Source organism: Hippoglossus stenolepis, chromosome 10, assembly GCF_022539355.2.
Source record: "Hippoglossus stenolepis isolate QCI-W04-F060 chromosome 10, HSTE1.2, whole genome shotgun sequence".
Classification (NCBI taxonomy): domain Eukaryota; kingdom Metazoa; phylum Chordata; class Actinopteri; order Pleuronectiformes; family Pleuronectidae; genus Hippoglossus; species Hippoglossus stenolepis.
This window is the reverse complement of record NC_061492.1, coordinates 1,667,396-1,688,898: the sequence shown is the minus strand read 5'-3', so window position 1 is coordinate 1,688,898 and position 21,503 is coordinate 1,667,396. Positions and strand designations below refer to the sequence as shown.

Genomic DNA, 21,503 nt, shown 5'->3' with positions numbered 1-21,503 from the left:
CTGAAAGACTGTGTGAGGAACATGAACACACACTAGTTTGTGTAAGTGATATATTGTTCGCTCAGTGCAGGATGACTCAGACCTTTGTTATAATTTACTCTCTGTGAATCGTAAATCTAATAAACAGCTGAATTAATCATTGTAGAACTTTTTCTAGGTCACGTCTTGTTTATCTGAAACAGGAATATTGTCTCTGATGGTGGTGAGAGACAGCGTGGGCAGACGCATGTGTCTGAGGTTCCTGAGGTGGACGCCACCTGTGGGCAGCCACAGAAAGTCCTTTAAGAAGAAGCCTCTGATGTGGAGCTACCTTCTGTAGAGTATCTGCCAGCAGAGCCAGCATGATGTCATGACGGCTGGTCCCTCACCACCGTCCTTCAATCACCGTGACACAGCCGTGACCACGGAGACCGTTGCCCCGACGACAGACAACTCGAACCCCAACAGCGCACCGAGTGACATCATTTACCAACAAGGCCATACGAGGTTAATGTGACCGACAGGAGGACAGAAAACACCACAGACAAATCTGTGGAGAACATGTTCTTCCTTAAAGTTACGTAGTCGAAGTAAATTCAGAACCTTTGAGTTTATTATCCTCTAGACGTCTGGAGGAGAAACGGAAGGGGGTCCGGAACCTTGATGACCACAGTGATGTTGGATACAAACAAGAAAAGTCGTCCAATAGACACGGTTGATTTGATCGGGCTGTTTACTGCAGGTCAGTCGACACCGGACTATTTTCAGTGACTACGTTTACATGGACACCAACAATCTGACTGCAGACCTTATTCTGAAAGAGACATCACGTTTACATGAGTTCATATTCCCATTGTCCTGTTAAAGAGCACAGTCACGTCAACCTGTTATAGTTTAATGCTCGATGCTGTTGCTTATCCTTTTCAGTGTTTTCTTTCTAATTTGGCAAAAGTGTGAATTATTATAATTTTTCCACGTTGTTCACACTGAACTCAGGACGTGTGTGTTAGAGTGCCAGAGTTTTACTGCAGATGTCAAAGTGTCAACTCCTTAAACACTGGCTGATATCAGCCTTTCACAGAAATATCAGTATCAGTGTTAATGATTAACCATTAATCAGAATCAGAAGTATTTATTGCCAAGTAGGTTTACACCTACCTGGAATTTGCCTTGGTTATTAAAACCTATATAGAGACTTTGTTGTACAGAATAATCAATGCCGAGAAGATGTGCATTTATGTTTGAATTTCAAATTGAAAACACATTTTCTTAGTTCCACTTGTATATATGTGCTTGTATTTGTGTTTATTTGTACTTATACTTATTTATACTAAAGTTTATGGTTAAACGATAACATATGAAGCCTCAATGCCATTTCCATAACTCCCACATGACGGCTGTTAACTTTACACCGAGGAACTTAACAGGTAAAGTGAGCACACTCACATTGTCTTTCCCTTTGTGTGTTTTGTTACCGTCGCTCTCTCATAACCAGAGGGTGGTTTCCAGACTTGGAGAAATACTGTAAAGCTGCTGGGGAACCTGAGGTTTAAACACACCCACCCGGCGGTGTTGGATTCTGTGCTTCGTGACAGCACCTGTACGTAACAGCAGTGATCTCATCCAGCTGAGCTCTGCTGTGGGCCAAACTGTTTTCCAGTATGAATTGAGAGTTGCTGCCTTTTATTACCTCCCTCACGCACACACACACATCTGCGCTGAGCACGGACGTGTACAGGCCTAAGCATGTCGAGGACGTGATGCCTCGCCAAAGTAAAGAGGAGGATACAGGAGAGGTTAATATTTAGTATTTTAATTTCGAGTAAAATACGTTTCCTCGATCGTCTTTGCACTTATCGGATGAGCAGCAGGTGGACAACAAACACTGGTCAACAAAACTATTTCCACAAGTTCAGATTCGACCTCTTGCGTAAATCAGCGGGTGGAAAGGTTCCTGTTTCACATCCCGCCTGCTGATCACACCACACGAAGACTGAGAGTGTAGCTTACATCTTAAAGCTTCAAAATGTGTTTCGCTTGTGTGTGTGTGTGTGTGTGTGTGTGTGTGTGTGTGTGTGTGTGTGTGTGTGTGTGTGTGTGTGTGTGTGTGTGTGTGTGTGTGTGTGTGTGTGTGTTACTTCACTGTGATGTTTGAGCCTCACGGCGCAGAATGATGAGCGAAGTTTATCACATCCACCTCCTGAACACAGTTTGTGGAATCGCCCTCATTATTTTATCTTCACATGAGCAGCTGTTCTGTGTTGTGTTGTTCTATAGTTACTCTGGTGATTGTGCTGCTGACACCAGAAGCTGCTGCAGACCCGGTTCTGGAGCAGCCGCAGGTCAGATAGTGTTTCCTGCAGGTCGGCTATCATGTTCAAACACACAGTGACGCTACATTGGCACTGCAGGTGGCAACGCTGGCACCGTGTGTGTGTGTGTGTGTGTGTGTGTGTGTGTGTGTGTGTGTGTGTGTGTGTGTGTGTGTTCAGACTCACCAGGACTGAGTGCATTCCCATGTAGATTCGACTGACGCAGACCAACAGACACCAGCAGAGAGCCAGACTCAGGCCCAGTGGGAACGGGTACTGTGGGGGGGACAGGAGACGATCATCAAGTAGAAGTCAGACAGGTTTATAATATATATTATAATATATAATCAACAGCAGAAAAAACTTAAACCTGAAGGAACCAGAGCAAACTAGCAACTTCCAATATTAATGAATCCATCAATTCCTCTGTGATTCACTGGTAACTCCATAAAAGTTAAATATAAACTAGAGCCTGATGATTTTCACGCTAATCTGTAAATCAGCATTTATGTTATTATGCATTAATACGAAACATTTTTTCTATGTGTGTATTTATGTTTGCATTTTATGTTTAAAATAAAATCTTAATTTGTATTTGTGTCATTTTTGTATGATGCAATAATACTTGATAATGCGTTGCTGCATCCAAGCGAACATTTCCAACTGCTGCATGTTAATTATTGTGACCTATAGAACGAGCCTGACGTTCAGCTACACGTTGTTCAGTGTGCGGTTCGTAACCAGCCTCGAGCAAATGCTGCAGAATGATTATCTGACTCAGAGGAGCTCGTAAATATTTCAGCAATTCAGCTGTTTCCTTATCAAATGTACTTGTCCTGTAGCAAAGAGAGAAGGGAGGGACTGAAATCTGAAGGCTGGATTCACTGTGCAGCTACAAATGTCCAGAGTCAGATCTGATTTCCCTCATGTGACTCAGATCATTTGTTTTCTAACCATGATCAATGGCAAACAGCCACAGTGAGTCACTGTTCTTCGGTTTTTGATGCAAGTCACACGCCTCAAAATCAGACCCAGAGCCGTGAGACCGACATGAGGCGCATGACTCAACGCTCGACAAAGACACGTCGACGCAGCAGTGAGATGAACGGGTCTTGCGTCACTTTAAAGCTGCTTTCAAACCTGCACTTAACTCATAATAATAACCTGAAATTATCCGGGGGGGGCGGGGCTGTGTGTGAGAACGCAAATGTCTGAGTCAGGTGCTGCAGACATTCTCTGGAGTTTCTTCCGCCAGCCTCTGGTAAAACCTCTGTAATGTCCGAGTCAGCGCATGTGAGAATACAGCAGGAGATTCTCATGCAGGACTGTGTGAACTGGTTGATGACGTAAGAATACAACTGTCAGAGGAGCCGTGCACGTGGAAGACGTCAACTTGGAAAGACGACGACACTCGAGACACCGGTGCCAATGTGCAGTAAACAAAAACACAAAATTCTAAACACTTTTCTACTATTCCCTTATCAGCTGTGGATATGAAGCGGCGGTTGAGGAGCTGGGAGCAGGCTGGGCAGCGTGAGCGCAGCCGTACAGAGCAGAGAAGAGATGACGGATGAGAGGCTGCTGCTGCTGCTGAGGTTTGCACACTCACTAAAAAGCCTTTTGTTCTCCTCATTGTGGCTCCTGTGTGTTGAGAGATTCACACAGACACACACACACACACACAAACACACATAAATGACATCACCGTGACTCCCAGACCTTACAGCGTTTGGGGGAGGGGGTGTATCGTCTGTTGAATGGCACTCCTGACTCCTCTCTATCTATCTACTCTCTCTCTCTTACTCCGACACACACACACACACACACACACACACACACACACACACACACACACACACACACACACACACACACACACACACACACACACACACACACACACACACACACACACACACACACACACACACAGTAAAATCAAACTGGGTAAAAACATCATCGTTTGGTCTTCAGGAACCGAAACAACGTACAAGATTATTGTCACCTGGAAAGAGAGAGATCACTCGAGGGTTAAACAACACAAGGTTTAATCAAAGGCTGATGTGTCAGACCTGCAACAGGAGACTCCTGTGAGTCTGTTACAGGTGAACCTCCAACCGCTGCACTTGAACCTGCTAATTATAAACTCTCGACAGCCCTTTCCAAACCAGGTCCGCGTAGAGGGACACTTTGGTTGAGAAACAGCATCTTCATGTCCGTGGATGAGCTGTGAAGCCGAGTCAGGAGCTGCTGCCCGACAGGCTCGGATCAAACCAGCTGAGAGTCAGAGGGGAGAGGGAGGGAAGCAGAGGAGGGGGAACACTGAGGAAACCATCTGCAAACATGGTGGACATCTCAGCCGTGTGCAAACAGAGTCGCCGGGGTCCCACGGCCGTGTTTGCATGCTCGCTCTGGCCTCACGCCCGTGACCACAGTGGTGCTGCCGCGGCCGCCTCATGCACGGCTTTATGGACGTGGTGTGTTTCTTGTGTGGCTTGTGGTTCTAGGCTCACTGCTTATTGACTGTTAGCCTCAGAGCACGGTTAGCTCTGAGCTCGCTAACGTGACACGCACACACACACACACAGAGCACCCTATCAGCGTAAATATAATATGCTTGGTTTATATTTCTGCATTGGAGCGTACTTCTGCACTGAATCATAGAACATACATAAAGATGGACGACATGACTGCGTGGCTGGCTGACGTGTCGGTCATTATCAATGCCTCCTCCATGTTAGATGATAGGACATGGAGCGAATCATATAATATGAAAATGTGTAAATACTGAAGACAAATGTTCGGGTTAGAATGACAGTGATGAATGAATTCATATCTTAATTTCTAGGGTGCGTCTCCTTTACTTCGTTCAAACTAAGCTGCGTCTGAACATTTTGTTTCTGCACATGAATTCAAATCTTAGAACTCTTGTCTCTTTGTCATTAAAAACTGCCTCAACCACTATTCATCTAAACTTTGAGTGAAAGCCCTGACGATTTTATTGTTTTCCTCTCCATCACTTTTCCGGATTAATCCTCTCTCCTCGCCTTTAACCACTTCTCTCCTCTGTTCTTTCTCCACCTCTTTCCCTCCAGTCTCATCTTGTCTAATCTCCTCTACTGTATCGCCTCCTTCCCTCTCCTTGAACTGCTCCTCTCTTTCCCCGGTCGTCTCCCTTGCTTCACTCTTTGGATTATCTTCCGTCGAGACATCTGGCTCGAGTTATTGTCTGAGCTGGGCGAAGGCGAGGGATGGGAGGGGACCGTCTCTGACTGCAGCTCATCCAAATCCAAACATTCCTGCTTTGCTCAGACCAGTCGGGCCAAGGCAGAGAATCAGAGAGGAAACAGAGCGGCTGCAGCAGAGGAGGTCAGAGACGGACCTCTGGTCAGCAGGATGAACCGTTTTCTCAACTTCTGGATTACGTAGCTTTTACAACAACCACTTTCTCGGCTGTGCACTATGTCGGCTGAGATGGGACGGGCTGATGCTTTGCAGGCTTCACAAGCCTTTAGAAAGAGTTAAAGGACCAGTGTGCAGAATCTAGTGACATCTGGTGCTCAGATTGTAGTTTGACACCAAATAACTAACCCTCCCCTCACTCCTCTCCTTCTGATCGGGCAGGAGACCCTTCGGTGGCCGTCAGGTAACATTAACACATTTTAACGGATACATAACGTGCACAGTTCTGGCCTCAGTATACATGGACCAAGAAAACACCCATTTAACTGTGGCATGCATGGATCTGAACCATGGATCTGATCATTTCATTAACAGTGATAGAGCGACATTGGGGGTTCGGCTGGGGACAGATGTAATCAGCCTCTCTGGGGCCCCTTTCCGCTCGGGGGCCCCTTTCCGCTCGGGGGCCTGCTGCTTTGCGTAATCTGTTGCAACACCCCTTGTTGCCTGTAGGTGTCAGCGTTTCTCGTCATTCCAGTCAGGGTGACAGCTGAGAACAAATTAAAAGTCTCTTATCTGTTGTTCCACATGAGCAGGTCAGTTGTTTGTATTTAAAACCCCTGAACAGAGATTCATTTGTTTTCCGAGTGTTTAAGCGAGCCGTGGATTGGGAAACGTCAAACTGTTTATCTGATTGTAAATTCAGTTTGATGCATAGAAAGAGACCTTTAGTGACGTTAAGGAGAAAGGAGAGAGATACGGACTCTGAATCAGTCTTATCTCCGAGTCCCACACTCGAGGGTCAGGGGTCGCCTCTCTTATCTCCTCCTCTGGCGAACAGACGGGGAGGCACAGTGCCATAAATCAATCCCACCTCTGCGCTGGCCTGCTGGGATTCAAACGACACAGTGATCCCACGCACCGCTTTTTTTGCCACACACAGCAAAGTTAGGACTGTTACACACCAAGAAACTCTCTGGAGAATGTGGAAAAGCATGATGGGAACTGGACTGGGTACCTTGGAGTTTCAAGCTCGAGGCCACATGAGATATATTATTATCATCATTATTATGACAGTCTCTGCTTTTGTCGTCTGGAATAGCAGCTTCCAACTTCTTCAGTTGATGTGAACACCACACTGAAGAGAGGTTTAGAATCCACTACCTTTTCAACACGGTGGGGTTTACATGCACGTTGTTGCTGATCTGGCAACACGTCTGACACGCCCACCAGACATTAGGACACGTTCCCCAGAGCTCGTTGCACAACATGTCTTTCAACCCGGAAACTGTGGCAACACTGCAGAATTTTTTTTTGAGCTTGAACGTGCCCAAAGTGTGACCGGGCCACCCAAGACGTCCTCTGGTTAACAGCCCCCGGATTCTGCAGTTTGTGTCAAACCTCAGATCTTTAAATGTCTGTATTCGAGTGTGTTAGACTGAACTACGGATCTGGTCACAGAGGAACAATCTGCTCTGCTGTCAAACATCGCTGGAGTTTCTCATTCCAATAAGAAGCAAGTGGACTTCCTGCAGGTTGTTGTTCATGTTCCTCACTGTGTGGACACGCAGAGGGACAATGGAGGTGGACTACACAGACTGTCTGTTGGCTTTTACAGACTAGACACAATTGAGTGTTGTTCCTCCCAAGAGAATAGGAGGAGATGAAGCAAAGAACAACACAGACTGGTTTGTTAAAACTAAATTCCCGCACCAGTGATATTCCAGTGATTCAGTCACGTGTTACGGATTTGAACAGAAAAACACAAGGTTCAAGTTCCCCTGAACTGGGAGAGTTTAAACTGTTCGAGAAACACGTTGGTAAATCAAATGTTACGACTCAGGGGTTAACGTACTCAAACACTGAATGTTAAATGTAATGATGATATAAGGCTGCGCCAAAGAGCAACTGAGGCGGACAGAGAGTCCAAGGTTTCCTCTCTTAGGATGAGTTATACAAGAGGAGAGAAGCAGCGAATAATGATGTGGATCAATAAAATGTCAAAACACTTCTGCCAAAGTTCTCACATTTAAATTCTTCATCTAAATCAACTAAATAAATCTGCAGATATTCACATATGAGAAGGTGTAAAACCAGCGAACTGAACTTTTGATCAATTCCTAACATAGTTGCTGAATCTTCAGTTTGTCTGGTCTCGGTGTTTTTAATCCTTTGAGTTTTACACCAGACGGTTGTAGACTTGTCGTGTTGTTGTGGCCACAGCGAGTTCGATTCCCGTGTCGTACACCGAGTGCACAGTGAACTGGTTGCTGTCACTGTATCTCCCGGGCCGGCCACTCATTAACTGTTAATGACGAAGCCTCAGGAGACAGAGGACGGACTCCAGAGGGCAGAGTCTCTGTGATCCTGTGGCACCAGTTGGCAGTGGGGATGTGGGACTGGAGGAAACATCTAAAGCCTCTTTTCTACATTGACACGGATATATTACTGTTGATGTTTTACACTTAAACAAAGCCGACCTGATATCACCACCATGAGGACGAGTGAAAGCCAAGTGGGTGAAGGAGAGAAGAGCCGAGTTATCGGCTGGCAGATAAGCAATCTGCAGATATGAACCTTTCAAACTTTTATTACTCAGAATAAACAACATCAGAAAAGATGGACAAAAAAAAATCATGCTTGTTTTCCTGATTCAAGTTCTGTACACGTGGTTGTTTTCCTTTTTATTATAAAGTTAAACTGGAAAATATCAAACCTCAATTAAATGTCTTTGTTATGAGGGTTTGATAATAACATCTTAGGGATTTAGGATTTATGTATATTTAAGTTCTGTAGCTCAGGATCACTTGGGATATGTTGGACCGACAAGACATTTGAAGACGTAGTGGACATTTTTCACTGGTTTGTAACAATTTGCACGTTTAGTGACATTGAACAATAACCAACAGAATAAATACTTAATGGAAATAAGACCAAAGAGTCTTTTAGTTTGTGTACAAGCGCTCACCTGAACGTGCACGTGTCACATTTAGTCACAAACAAGTATAAACTCAGCATAAAAGACGAAAAGTTAAGACTGATATAAACTTAATGTGTAAAATGTTCGTATTAATTAAGTTTTAAATGGAGCTGTTAACAGGGCTGATTATAACGTTTTTAAGCAATCACAGAAGTGTCAAATTAAGTTGCGTAGTTCATAAAGCATTGCAATAGAAAGTTGTTCAAGGGTCTTGAGGTTACAACTGGTTGAGTAAGGAGGTGAAAGGTCAGCAGCGATTTTCAATTCTCACCCATGATGCTTTGCGGTATATATTTTGATGTCAAGCGATCGTTTCTGTTTTCGCTCGCACGGAACGAGGAGAACGGAGGTTGCGAAAGATCGGAGGAAACGTTGTCAGGAGAAATCAGGAGGGGAAGTGGCCGATGTCCACTTCTCCTTCAGACTGTCACCGGTGAGACAGCGAGTCGTGTTAGGACGGACGTCTTTCTTTAGGTGAAAGGGTCAAATGGCCGAAACTGAATATAAAAGCATCCTAGTGATGTTTTCACTGGTGTGTTTCATCTACATTGTACGAATTGTTGTTTTCTTTACTCCAGAATGGTCCGTTTATATTTAAATACTTTATATCTACATCAGGAGCGGCTCCTCTCCACGGAGGCAGCCATGTTTGTTACAGAAGCCCAGACTGGACAAACTAAACATCTTTTGAGTTGCGATGACGACTGAAGCTACGACAGGTTCTTGTTTCATGTTTGGAAGGTGGGGGTGAAGTGAGGGGCGTTCAGCTGCAACATGACACGTCACCACTAGAGGCCACTACATTCTACACACTGCACCTTTAAAAATTGAGATTTCTCTCTGCACAGTAGTTGTGGGAACTGTTGTGTTTCTCTAGAAGTTTGTCACGTCTGGACCTGGTTGTTGAAAGAACCTGGAGTTAAAGTGATTCTAGACCAAACAGTGAGGATGAGGAGAAGGTACCGTACCTCCCAGCGGCCGCAGGTGATGAAGAACAGGGAGAAGGGGATGGCGGTGCTGGACATGGCGTGTGTGGACGGCATGCTGTACTCCGAGTTGTAGAACATCTCCACCTTGACCACGGGCGGGGAAGCGGGCCGCGGCCACCCGATCACGTCCTTGGTGCACTGGCCCAGGTACATGACCCACACCCACACCATGATCAGCCGCCGGCCCACGAAGGCGTCCAGGTTCCAGATGACGAAGGGGAAGAAGGTGATGTAGAACAGCTCGTTGCCCAGCTCGGTTCCGAACGTGAAGAGGTAGAACAGGAACCGGTTCTCGATCAGGAACTCCTGCCCGGCGTCCCCCGTCAGAGAGTTCCTTCGGAGGGGCTTCGCCGTGGAGACAACAGCCGGGTCGCCGTCACCGAACTCCCCCGGACAGTGCGCGCTGCCGTCGCCCTGAGCCGCGGCTCCAGCCCCGGGGAGGCTGCTGCTGCTGCCCGCACTGCCCGCGGCTCCCCCGCACAGGGGCGCCCCGTTCCGAGGAGCGTTTTCACATCCATCCCCGTGGCTTTTGTCATCATCAGCCCCGGTAATCCTCCTCCGACCCCCGGCGGCCGCCACTCTCACCGAGTCCCCGTCCCCAGCTCCACTGGAGGGGAGCTTTCCACCCTCCTTCTCCCCGGCGGTGTGGTGACTACATGCCCCGTTGTTGTGCGAGCCGGTCCGCCCGGCTGCCCCGCTGCTGTCGGCGGCAGCGACGCTTCTAGAAAACTTCCCGCGAACCCCGCAAATGTTCTGGAAGCGGGCGACAAGGTGCGGGTCCTGGAGGTAACGCAACGCCTCCATGGCCCCGACTTTAATCCGATTGACTCGCCCACACGCAGCCGAGGACAGGAGCTCGGACCCGGCTACTTTTACACCCGAGCGGCGGATGCTAGTTTTCCGGCTAACGTTAGCTGGCTAACCCGCGCATCACGACAAGTGAAGCCGGAACCGTGTTGAAAGCCCCGGTGTCGGTGCGACGCCGGTGATGACCCGTGTAACGGCTGCTTTCCTCCCGGACGGTGACGGACTGACCGGCCAGTGTCTCGGTCCTGGTGCGTTCAGGTTCCGCCGTGTGAGCTCAGTGCGGGACTGACAGACCCGGGGAGCGCGCCCCCGACGTGCTGCCTTCACCGACTGTCGGAAATATCACCATTCAGCTACAAATCATCTTGTTATCGCCTCAAAGTGACAAAACAAGTCTGATTCGTGCTTTTATCTCCAGTTAAACTCAGCACTGCAATGGACTGCGTTTATATAAAATGGACTCCTATCAGACAACCCGTGAACGTGGCTCCAGAGAACATTTAGACTAAAAACACGGTGTAAATGATGCCGTTTCTAGTTGAATGGATGACACTTGGATGACACCACAGGAGCCTTATGGAGGCATGTTGGGGCTTTTTCTGTTGTTTTTTTACATTTGAAAAAGTGGTCGCCAGTTACTTCAATTATTATTGGATTTGGCTGCAATGATGTTTACATTACGTTTACCGCAGGGTGACCATGACTTCTCTCTCTGACATGTTGCGATATTCGGGAGATGAGGAAAAAGCACTTGGAAAGGGTTAATAAGATATAAGTTATGTCATACACTGTATGGCATACGTGGTCTCTGATTGGTTGTGATGGCAAATCTTGCACATTTATTCAAACCAGACAATCGATCAATCAATCAATTAATCAATCAGCACATTGATCAAATGAAGAACATTTAATCATGAATCGCAATTAATTTGTAGTTTGACGATGGGCTCGTATGCATCAGGACTCAGCTCTCTAATGTTCGAGTTATTTCAGCGCACCTGAAGGCACCAGGGGTTCTGGCGCGCACGCACAATAACATTGAACGTGTGCATGACGTCATGACGTAACGTCACCACACTTACTATGAAGCCTGGATAGATAGATAGATAGATAGATAGATAGATAGATAGATAGATAGATAGATAGATAGATAGATAGATAGATAGATAGATAGATAGATAGATAGATGGATAGATGATAGATAGATAGATAGATAGATAGATAGATAGATAGATAGATAGAAGGACAGATAGAGAGATAGAAAAGAAGAAGAGAGAGAGTGATAGATAGAGATAGATAGACAGATAGATAGATGGATAGATAGATAGATAAAAGGATAGATAGATAGATAAGAGGATAGATAGATAGATAGAAGGATAGATAGATAGATAAAAGGATAGATAGATAGATAAAAGGATAGATAGATAGATAGACAGATAGATAGATAGAGAGAGATATAGATAGAAGGATAGATAGATAGATAAAAGGTAGATAGAATATAGATAGATAAAAGGATAGATAGATAGATAGATAGAAGGATAGATAGATAGATAAAAGGATAGATAGACAGATAGATAGAAGGATAGATAGATAGATAAAAGGATAGATAGATAGAAGGATAGATAGAAGGATAGATAGAAGGATAGATAGATAGATAGAAGGATAGATAGATAGATAAAAGGATAGATAGATAGATAGATAGACAGATAGATAGAAGGATAGATAGATAGATAGAAGGATAGATAGAAGGATAGATAGAAGGATAGATAGAAGGATAGATAGATAGATAGAAGGATAGATAGACAGATAGATAGAGAGATAGAGAGATAGATAGATAGATAGAAGGATAGATAGATAGATAAAAGGATAGATATATAGAAGGATAGATAGATAGATAGAAGATGATAGATAGATAGAAGGATAGATAGAAGGATAGATATATAGATAGAAGGATATATAGATGGATAGAAGGATAGATAGATAGAAGGATAGATAGATAGATAGATAGACAGATAGATAGAGAGAGAGATAGATAGATAGATAGATAGATAGATAGATAGATAGATAGATAGATAGATAGATAGATAGATAGATAGATAGATAGATATAGAGAGAGAGATATAAATGCATCACACTTGTAAACATTGTCACGTTTCATACTTTATTAGATAATCAATCACCTGAAATAAAGTTCAATGGCTCCTTTTTTCAAAATAGTTTATCTTAAATGTGGATTTCATCAAAATATAAATTCTTGTTTTAAAATTTCAAGTTTTTTTAATAGTTGCCTTCACTTTGTCACTGTGTATTTTTTTCAGTGTTTTCAGGATGCACATTTTTTCAAATGCAGTAAAACTTGCAGACGCACAGAAAAGACGAACCACAGAGAGAAACACTGAGAGAGGATGAGTCATTCATCGCCGCGCTGCAGATTAGTCACTTTTATGAAACAAACATTTTGCCGCATTGAATAATAAAACATCTTCTGACAGTTCTAGAGAGAACTCAGTCACCTGCGCTGTTTTTAATCAGGACTCAAAGTAGAAAATATGAAATATAAGAATCAATTTAAAGACATTCTGCTCTTTGATATTCAGCTTTAAAACAAACAAAAACAGCTGAAACTTATTCACGAAAACCATTTTTGGACGAGATGTCATTTTGTTGTTTTAACCTTTTCAACAACTTTACTTTCACCTTCTTTATAATAAGCATTTATGAGTGTATTCCTTCAGAACACATTCATAATAATAATAATAATAATGACAATTTAAAAGACTTTATCATTAATTTAACTTTGTCTATGAAGATATAAGTCATATCCTTACACCTTCAATTGATGACATATTGTTTATAAATACATTAATAAAACTGAATCTGCTTATAACTGCATATTTCTTCTCATCATTATCATATCAACACATCAGCCATGAAGAAGAGCTGCCAGGTGATTCTTTGACCAGCAGAGGGCAGCAACGGGATAAAATAAATGAAAACAACCAAGAGCCTATTGAATGAACACAGGACATCAAACAGGACCGGAAACAGTCGTTTCTCCCGCAGGCAGTGAAAGCACCTCAGAGGATGAGGATCCAGTGAATATTTCATAAATCACACAGTAGCATCAAAAGGTAACAGAAGCGTACAAGTGCATCTCGTCCATGTACAAGCTGAGGTGCATCAGAAGTCGCCTGTAAATCCCTGAATATGCTCAATGTCCACATGAGCAACAGTTACAACGAAAAGCAACAGAGAATCAAATCTAAATCAAATAAAAGTCCTTCATCAAAGCTCAGAGTCCTTCACATTTGCACGGATACTAAACGGCGGAGGTCGACATCAACTTGAGGAACCCTGTTGATGCTGAGGCAGGAGACGATTCAGGGTTTCTCAGCTTCCTCCTGTCGAGGAGACGAGAGGAGGCCACATCCAGAAAGGAGCCGACGCCCCACGCGACCCCAAAGGGGAAAGGTCAGCAGCTTCTCCTCAAACAAACGGTGCATGCTTGTCTTTCTCCTGACTTGGTGGACAGAGGCCCGACGGAGAGGGCTCTGCGGACTCAGCCGTTGTCGTCCAGGTTGTAGAGCAGCACCTGGTGGCTCGGGGCGAGGCCGGGACACGAGCCCAGGCCGTACAGGCATCCGGCTGCAGGGTAACAGGGCACCAGCCGGTAATGCTGCAGGTCCTCAAGGCCGAACGGTGGAGAGCAGCAGTCTGTCACCAGCACCTTCACTCTCTTCCTGTCCGGGTACATCAGCCTCCGCTGCCCACTCGCCCCAATGACCTCCTCTTCCTCCTCTTCCTCCTCTACATCATCTTCTTCCTCCTCCTCCTCCTCCTCCTCAGCCTCCAGCTCCTCCTCCTCATGGTGGATCTTCCTCAGCAGGTTGTTGATGAGGACGGAGCGCCGCAGGTAGGCCTCGGGGTCCTCCAGGAACCTCAGCTTCTCCAGGGACAGCTTCAGGATGCAGCTGCGGTCCTCCTGCAGGATCAGGTGCTGCAGGAGACCAACACAAAGGCACCGGGGGATTGGTTTGGGCTTTTTAAACTGGACACATGGCAACTTTAACCAAAACAGTTCAGAGAGTCCGACCAAACAAAGGTGGCACGTAATAAAGGTTCACATTTACTCTTTAACATCACAAGATAAGTTGTTTGATGTTTCTTAACAGATTTCCCAGAGAATAATTCATGGATGTTGATGAAAAACATATTTTACAGGACTAATATCCATCACCTGATTGAAATAAAAGGAACTGTTGGGCCTTGGTGGAGAAATGAGCTCTACTGAGGGACATCCTACTTATCACAGTAGGTACAATGGATCATATCTGTCCTGTAACTATCCCTGTGACACATGATCTGGATTTTATTGTGATGAATATAAAGGTTGAATCCATAGAGATGAAGAACGAGCAGCTTCAGCAGTGAGTCTCCAGGACCCCGGAGCTCAGGGTTCCTGAACACAGCAAATCAAATCACGCTGAAGATTGTTCTTACTTTTTGAAAATATCTATGTAGGCCTCCGTGTAAATCCTCCTCCTCCGCATATTTCCTCTTGAAGTAGGCAACTTTCGACGTTGTTGAATGGTTTGTTCTCTCTCTCGCAGGGAAGGAGGCTGCCGGAGGCGAGGAAACACAGATTAGACGACACATCCAACAGAAGGAAGGCTGGGAAACATGTTTAAATATTTTAACGCTCTGCAACAGACGTTTTACAGTCTGACGGAGCTAAACTAGACTTTTTAAACCTGAGTTGGACAGAACCTGGGATTTAAACTAATGAACATGTTGATTTTCTGTTTTCTTCAGGAAATCTGTATCAACCAAAAGCTCCATCAACAGTGCATGTATGTAACACTGTATTTTTTAATTTTACACTCAAACAAATGAATGAGTTTCAATTGTTAAAGTCATGTGGGACAAGGGTCATGATCCACGTGGCCACTAGGGGTCCCTGTCAGGTCAATGTAAACATGCAGAGTTTAACACATGATGGTGCTTCCAGGTTCAATCTAGAAAGTATAACTTTGTGAAGTTTGTGCACCTCTGAGGTCACTGGGGGTGCAGGGGAGATGGGGGAGGCAGACGTGAGTGTCACCTGCTGCTGGTGGTCCACAGCCGGCGCTCAGCTCTGCAGACGAGAGGGTGAATCAGTGCGTCTGATCCGATCTGAGCCTCCACATCACCCTCAGGCTCCTGCAGGAGTCCACAGATCAAGAAGAGAGGAGGAGGAGGATGAAGAGGATGAAGAGGATGAAGGGACCAAAACATCTGAACATGCACAGAAAGTAAAAACAACACCGCTGTCGTCCCATTGGTGTCAAAATGTGATCTTTGATATGTGGAACTTAACTTTATTATCCCAAAATGACCAAACTGTGAAACCTGGACATACACATACATATACATATACATATACATTAAAGCAGACAACAGCTCTCAAAAACCAAAAGAAACAGTATTTAAAAAATATTTATAAGTAATGAACGAAACCACAATAAAGCTGTTTTATTAAATGTTTTATCTGTTTCATTATGTTTCTCAATATTTGCTCTTTTCTAGTTTATTTGCACATTAAAAAAAAATATGAATAACCTCTTGATTTGATCCATAAGTTGTTGGTGTGCTGTTCATTGTGTTTATTGTGTGTATTTGCACATTAAGTGTGTAACTGGAACGTCCCTGTTTATTCGTTTATTCACATCTTTACCTCGAAATGAACAAACACAAATAATCTGCTGTCCTCAGAAGCTGATTTGGATTCATGAAAGAGCTGAGGGAGGAGAGATAGGAGGGTGTGTGTGTGTGTGTGTGTGTGTGTGTGTGTGTGTGTGTGTGTGTGTGTGTGTGTGTGTGTGTGTGTGTGTGTGGTTATTTAAAATGCCATAAATCAATCATGAAGCTTTATCGTTGACAGAAACACTCGCTCCCTGAAGCTGCTGCAGTGACTCACACAGTTTTTAACATCCAACTGAATATTTAATCTGTGGGAGACCGATGATGGACGAGTGTGAGCGGAGACAGAGAGGGTGCGTGGGAAGTGTGTGTGTGTGTGTGTGTGTGTGTGTGTGTCTGTGTGTGTTCATGCTCTGGCTCCTTCTGCAGCAGATACTTCCAATGAAAGCAGAATTATTTGTGGCAGATCATAAATTCCCAATGAGCTTCCTTCTTTCTGTGCATTGCAGCTGAGGTGAAATGCACAGATGAGGAAAGTTTGAGAGGGAAACTAAACGATAAAGATCAGAATTAAAACAGCTTTTATAGTTTTTACATAATCTGCAGAACACGAAGCTGGTTGTGAGAAAACCACCTGTTTGTGTGTCTGAACGAATTGTTTATCTCAACAAGAATCACTGGATTTGTGCAAGTTCACATTTTGTATGTTTAAGGTTTAACTTCTTAGAGTGAAATGTTCATTTCTGGGTTTTTAAATGTTTTTTCCTGTTCTTTGATTCCATAAAGACTTTGAGTTTAAAGTCAGATTTTTTAAAATGATGTGTTGTCCTTGTACATTTCTTCGGTTTATCTAAAGCACCGGCTGTTTCCTGTAAAATGAGCATCACAGATAAACTTACCTTCACTGTGGTTTAACACGCAGCTGCTGCAGCCAATACATCCGTTCACTGTCCGTTCACTGTCCGTTCACTGTCCGTTCACTGTCCGTTCACTGTCCGTTACAGCCTGTCAGTCATTCCGTCCTGCAGCAGGTCACTAAGTCCCTCCCTCCTAAATCTCTCCGGTCCTGGCGAGACATCCACCGTCCTTACACCGACTCAGCGACGCTCCCGCTCGGCCTGAAGTCGTGGCCTCCCCCGGTGGGTTCCTGCAGACACACGGACGGAAGGAGCGCGCATCATCCTGAAATATCCCGGTCACGGCACCTGGAGGCAGCGCGCGCCGCTCCTCCCGCGCCCTCATTGGTCCAGGCGGAGGCAGATGTGTCCTGTTGCTAGGAGACAGAGTCGGCGCCTCCTCATCCTCCCTGCGTGGATTCTCTTCACCGACAGAGAGAAAGGTTTCCTGACTTCAGCAGAACACGATGAAGATGATGAGAAGAAGAAGAAGAGCAGTTGTCTTCGCTCCTTCATCTTTTTCTTTGGCAGGTTTTTCCCTGTTAATAGTTTTATTTCTTGTAGTTTCCCTCTTGTTGAGGCTAAAGGGCAGAAGATGTCACAGCTTGTTCTATAAGTGAATATGGGCTATACAAGTAGCATCTGATTGATTGGTCACCTGTATTACTTACATTTATCATTTATTCATCAGAGTTTTAAGTTACAAAAATGACGACAAGCGTTGTTTGTCATAATTTTGCATCATTTTGCTTCGTTAATGTTCGTTAATCTGCGATTGTTTTGCATCTTATATTGAAATAAATGAGAAAAATAAGATAAAACGTTTGTGTAGTTTGAAAGTAAAATGACAAATAAAATGTTTGGAATGATCTGGATCGTGCTGATTTATCCTCAATCTAAATACTTTGATCTAAGTCTATATCTAATTTCTAAAAGTGTTATTGAAAGATCACGTCGGAACATTGAAGTCACTACAAATGAACATTGATGAACAAACACTCGATACGAGACGAAGAAACAGAAACAAACTGTTTGTCGGCTGAATCTAACGAAGCATCCGCTGCCAAAGATTTGATTTAACTTTAAAAACACACGAGATTCTTCCTGTAATCTCTTATCGACTCTCTCCAAAGAAATTAAACTGGACATCTCTACTCCACCACTTACAAAGGGGGGGGGGGGGCTGTGTTTAGTTGTTTATTGTTGTGTGGTGTGAGCAGAAAAGCCTCAGAACTAAGACATCTGAGCAGAGATTAGAAAGGACAGAAGGAAAAGGAGAAAGCAGATGGCAGACAGACCGTCCCACAGCGGGGGGGGCTTCTGGCTTTTATTGGCAACGACAAAACTTGGTACAAAAAGTGCTTTTGTGGATGCTGTGGGGGCGGTCGGCATGCACGGCCCGGGCCAGGGGACGAGGTCTGTGATCAGTCTCTACGCCACAGGCTCAGTCCACTGGTTTGTCTCCAGGAAGGTGAGACGTCAACAGCACATCAGTGGCTCTTGGTTCTGACTGAGCTCCGACCTCCTGTGGACCAGCAGCAGACTCCAGCCGGTGTGGATCTGCTCCCGGGGGACTCCAGCGCCGGGTCGGGGGCCTGGACGTCGGGACGCCTGCTCTGGACCGACGGGCCAAACACACCCTCGTCCCCCGGAACAACAACGAGGAGGCTGCATGCAAATTTCTCTCTGTGGATATGTTTCATCTGGAAATGTTACAGGCACTTCATCAGAGTATTTACAGCTGTGTCACATCTGTAATACAGCCCGGGGTCTGGAACACAGCATGCAGATGTGCAACTACCATAGAAATCCTGGACATATTCAAGAACACTCGACATTGACCATTTAAAAAATATAGAATAGATATTATAGATTCTGTACAGGTGGACATGCAGAGAACACGTTAATGTCGCTGTTCACACCTCAGACTGTAAATAAAGATGGACGCCACGTTCCGAAAGAGAAGAGTCTCAATCAGGTCTAACCCCGCCTCCTCCATGTTAGCAGATGGGACATGGACCAAACTAAAAAATCAAAGTACTCTTTATATTAATTTGAATTCTTATCACACTGATGTTTGTTCAAGTGTTCAAGTCCCTAATAAGTTTGGTTTTAATTAGTTCTTTGATCATAAACGGGCTGAGGCATCATGATTGGCAGCTGAGACTGACTCCTGATTGGTCGAGAGCGTGTAGCGGCTCCACTCCACAGACTCCAAGTGACTCGTGTCTGGGATATTTTGTCTTTAGTTTCACGATGTGTCGTCCATATTTATTGACAGTCGATGGTTCACACTCACATCTGAAGCCTGATTTTAAATCTCATAACAGGTCATAAGACTCATCTTCCCGATGAAGATGAGGAAGACTCGGGGTTTGTATCATTTCTCAACAGAAATTACAACCAACAAAAGCTTTTTAAAACTAAAGGTTCTGTCTGGGCCTGATTATTATATTTAACCAATGTGATATGAAATAGTTTTATATTTAAAGAACTTCTCCACTCGTGCTTCACTTATTCCTGAAGAAGTCGTCGTCACACACGTTCAGTTTGAACATGACAGATACGTGTGGAATGAGTCTGCTCAGTTGTGCCCTTCATCTTCATCTTCATCTTCATCTTCATCTTTCATTCTGAATGAACGACCTTGTTCTCAGTCGTCTCTGAATCACAGAAACAAATGTGTCGCCGTGATCAGTTGTTTAGTTGTTGACTGATTTCACTTCGGTAGTTTTTCATTTCTCTTGTTAAAGGTTAAGAACAGAAGATGTTGTTCAGCCTCATGAGACAAATTGTGATTTGTCAATAAGGGCTGAATAAATAAATAAATTGATTGATTGATTGATTGATTGATTGATTGATTGGTTGATTGATTGATTGATTGATTGATTGATTTATTGATTGATTGATTGATTGATTGATTGATTGATTGGTTGGTTGGTTGATTGGTTGATTGATCGGATCCACAATGAGACGAATGGATCAGAAGAATCACAGCTGAGGTTTGATGGTTAAAGCAAATTAGATGCTTTTGTTTATGGGTTGAAACGTGCACTTCTTTTATATTACTTGTGTTTTTTTAAATCCTTTTGTTTTGTACCAGTACTTTTAAATGATTGATTTTGTGCGATATCATTTTCACACCGAGCTGTGGTTCAGCTGCAGAGGCCTCGTCGTCACCGGTGTGGAAGCGGGCGGACGCTCACACAAACATCTCTGCTGCGGTGGGTGTTCGAACCCCTGAGGGTTTTGTAGTAACTACAGTAAACAGATATAATCCCCCTCTGGGCTGAGCTGCTGCGTATGACTCAGTGATGCGCAGAGCGAAAGAGGATGAGCCTTAATGGCATCGCACTGTACGATGCTACAGCTGTAACTATACCAATTACCACATAGAGACGCACACACACACACACAGACACACACACACACACACGCAGGGTAATTCATTGCATGTTATTAACAGCTGCAGTGAGATATTTAAAGCCTCTTTTCAGCTCAGCGTCGACGGTGTTGGAATGAGCTTTGACTCGTGAAGGAGCCGCAGCCAAACAACATCGTTCAGTGTTGATGACTGGGTGGGGGGGGGTGAGGGGGGTGACGGCTCTCATCCCGCCGGGGTTAAGAGTCTCCAGCTGCTGGTCTTCCTGTAGTAACACGAGTGTCAGGAGAATATGAATGAGTGTTGAATATGAATGAGACACCCTCCTCCTCCTCCTCCTCCTCCTCCTCCTCCTCCTCCTCCTCCTCCCCCTCCCCCTCCTCCTCCTCCTCCTCCTCCTCCTCTTCCTCCACTTGACTCGTGAAACATCTCCTCTTCCTCGTACTTCTGCTCTCCAGCGTTTGTCATTCACACGATGGTTTTAAACCCGCTTTCGGAATCGTCTTTTCCACTGAGACGAACAACGTCCAGATCTTTTTAAACTGACTTTAGATTAGGAAACGTTTCAGACATTTTACGACATCTATGCTTTAGATTTTATTAACATCTGTCTGTTAATGTTTTGCGTGTTTTTTATCCCATCTTTCTTCTATTTATTATAACAGCTCAGACGACTGACGGTTTGTTGCCGTGCACGAACGTAACAGTCTCAAAATAGCTTGATTCTTTTTGCAAGTGTCCATGTGGACTTCTTGAGGATGTGCTCAACCGACGGGTGCATGAAGCAGCCACCATGCTCATGCAAAAAAAGCTAAAATATCTCCGTCCTTATTGGTCTCGTTCATTTCATTCTCAGTCTCTTTGTCTTCAGACGGTTGGACAAAGACCCGGTCGCTCTGCAGGAGAGTTGAACCGTTTGAGAGGATGTTGCATTATTCTGTTTCCTCTCTGCTTCACCTCAACGCACCTGCACCGAGCTGGTTGCTGTGCACGTTGGTGCATCTTTGATTTGCAAATGTTATCACAGGACATTTTCGGGGACATTAGTTGACTTGCATTCATTTCCAGAAGTTTCCC

The 21,503-nt window shown here is 44.5% G+C and overlaps 2 protein-coding genes across 2 annotated transcripts in view; both read right to left on the bottom strand.

Moving 5' to 3' along the window:
* sgpp1b (sphingosine-1-phosphate phosphatase 1b) overlaps nt 1-10,751 on the bottom strand; it is a 20,741-nt gene extending 9,990 nt beyond the window's left edge. The window contains exons 1-2 of the mRNA XM_035168248.2: nt 9,642-10,751; nt 2,478-2,567 (exon numbers count right to left, since the gene is read on the bottom strand). Coding sequence (XP_035024139.2) covers nt 2,478-2,567; nt 9,642-10,466 — 915 coding nt within the window. The 5' untranslated portion in view covers nt 10,467-10,751. The remainder of the gene's footprint in view (nt 1-2,477; nt 2,568-9,641) is intronic.
* A 1,858-nt stretch (nt 10,752-12,609) lies between these two features.
* On the bottom strand, nt 12,610-18,718 carry LOC118116639. Its single transcript, XM_047341679.1, has 4 exons — nt 18,556-18,718; nt 15,571-15,603; nt 14,970-15,088; nt 12,610-14,466 (listed from the first exon to the last, which is right to left on the bottom strand). Exons 1-4 carry the CDS (start codon nt 18,716-18,718, stop codon nt 14,029-14,031), a joined length of 753 nt encoding a protein of 250 aa, XP_047197635.1. The 3' UTR covers nt 12,610-14,028.
* Between the last annotated feature and the right edge of the window lie 2,785 nt (nt 18,719-21,503).

Coding starts and splice junctions, on each gene's coding strand:
- LOC118116639 (XM_047341679.1), bottom strand. CDS start 18,718: ATGCAGCCTCCTCGTTGTTGTTCCGGGGGACGAGGGTGTGTTTGGCCC. Junction 15,089..15,570: donor CTGTGGACCACCAGCAGCAG/GTGACACTCACG, acceptor CGCCTCCGGCAG/CCTCCTTCCCTGCGAGAGAG. Junction 14,467..14,969: donor TACATAGATATTTTCAAAAA/GTAAGAACAATC, acceptor GGTCTCCTGCAG/CACCTGATCCTGCAGGAGGA.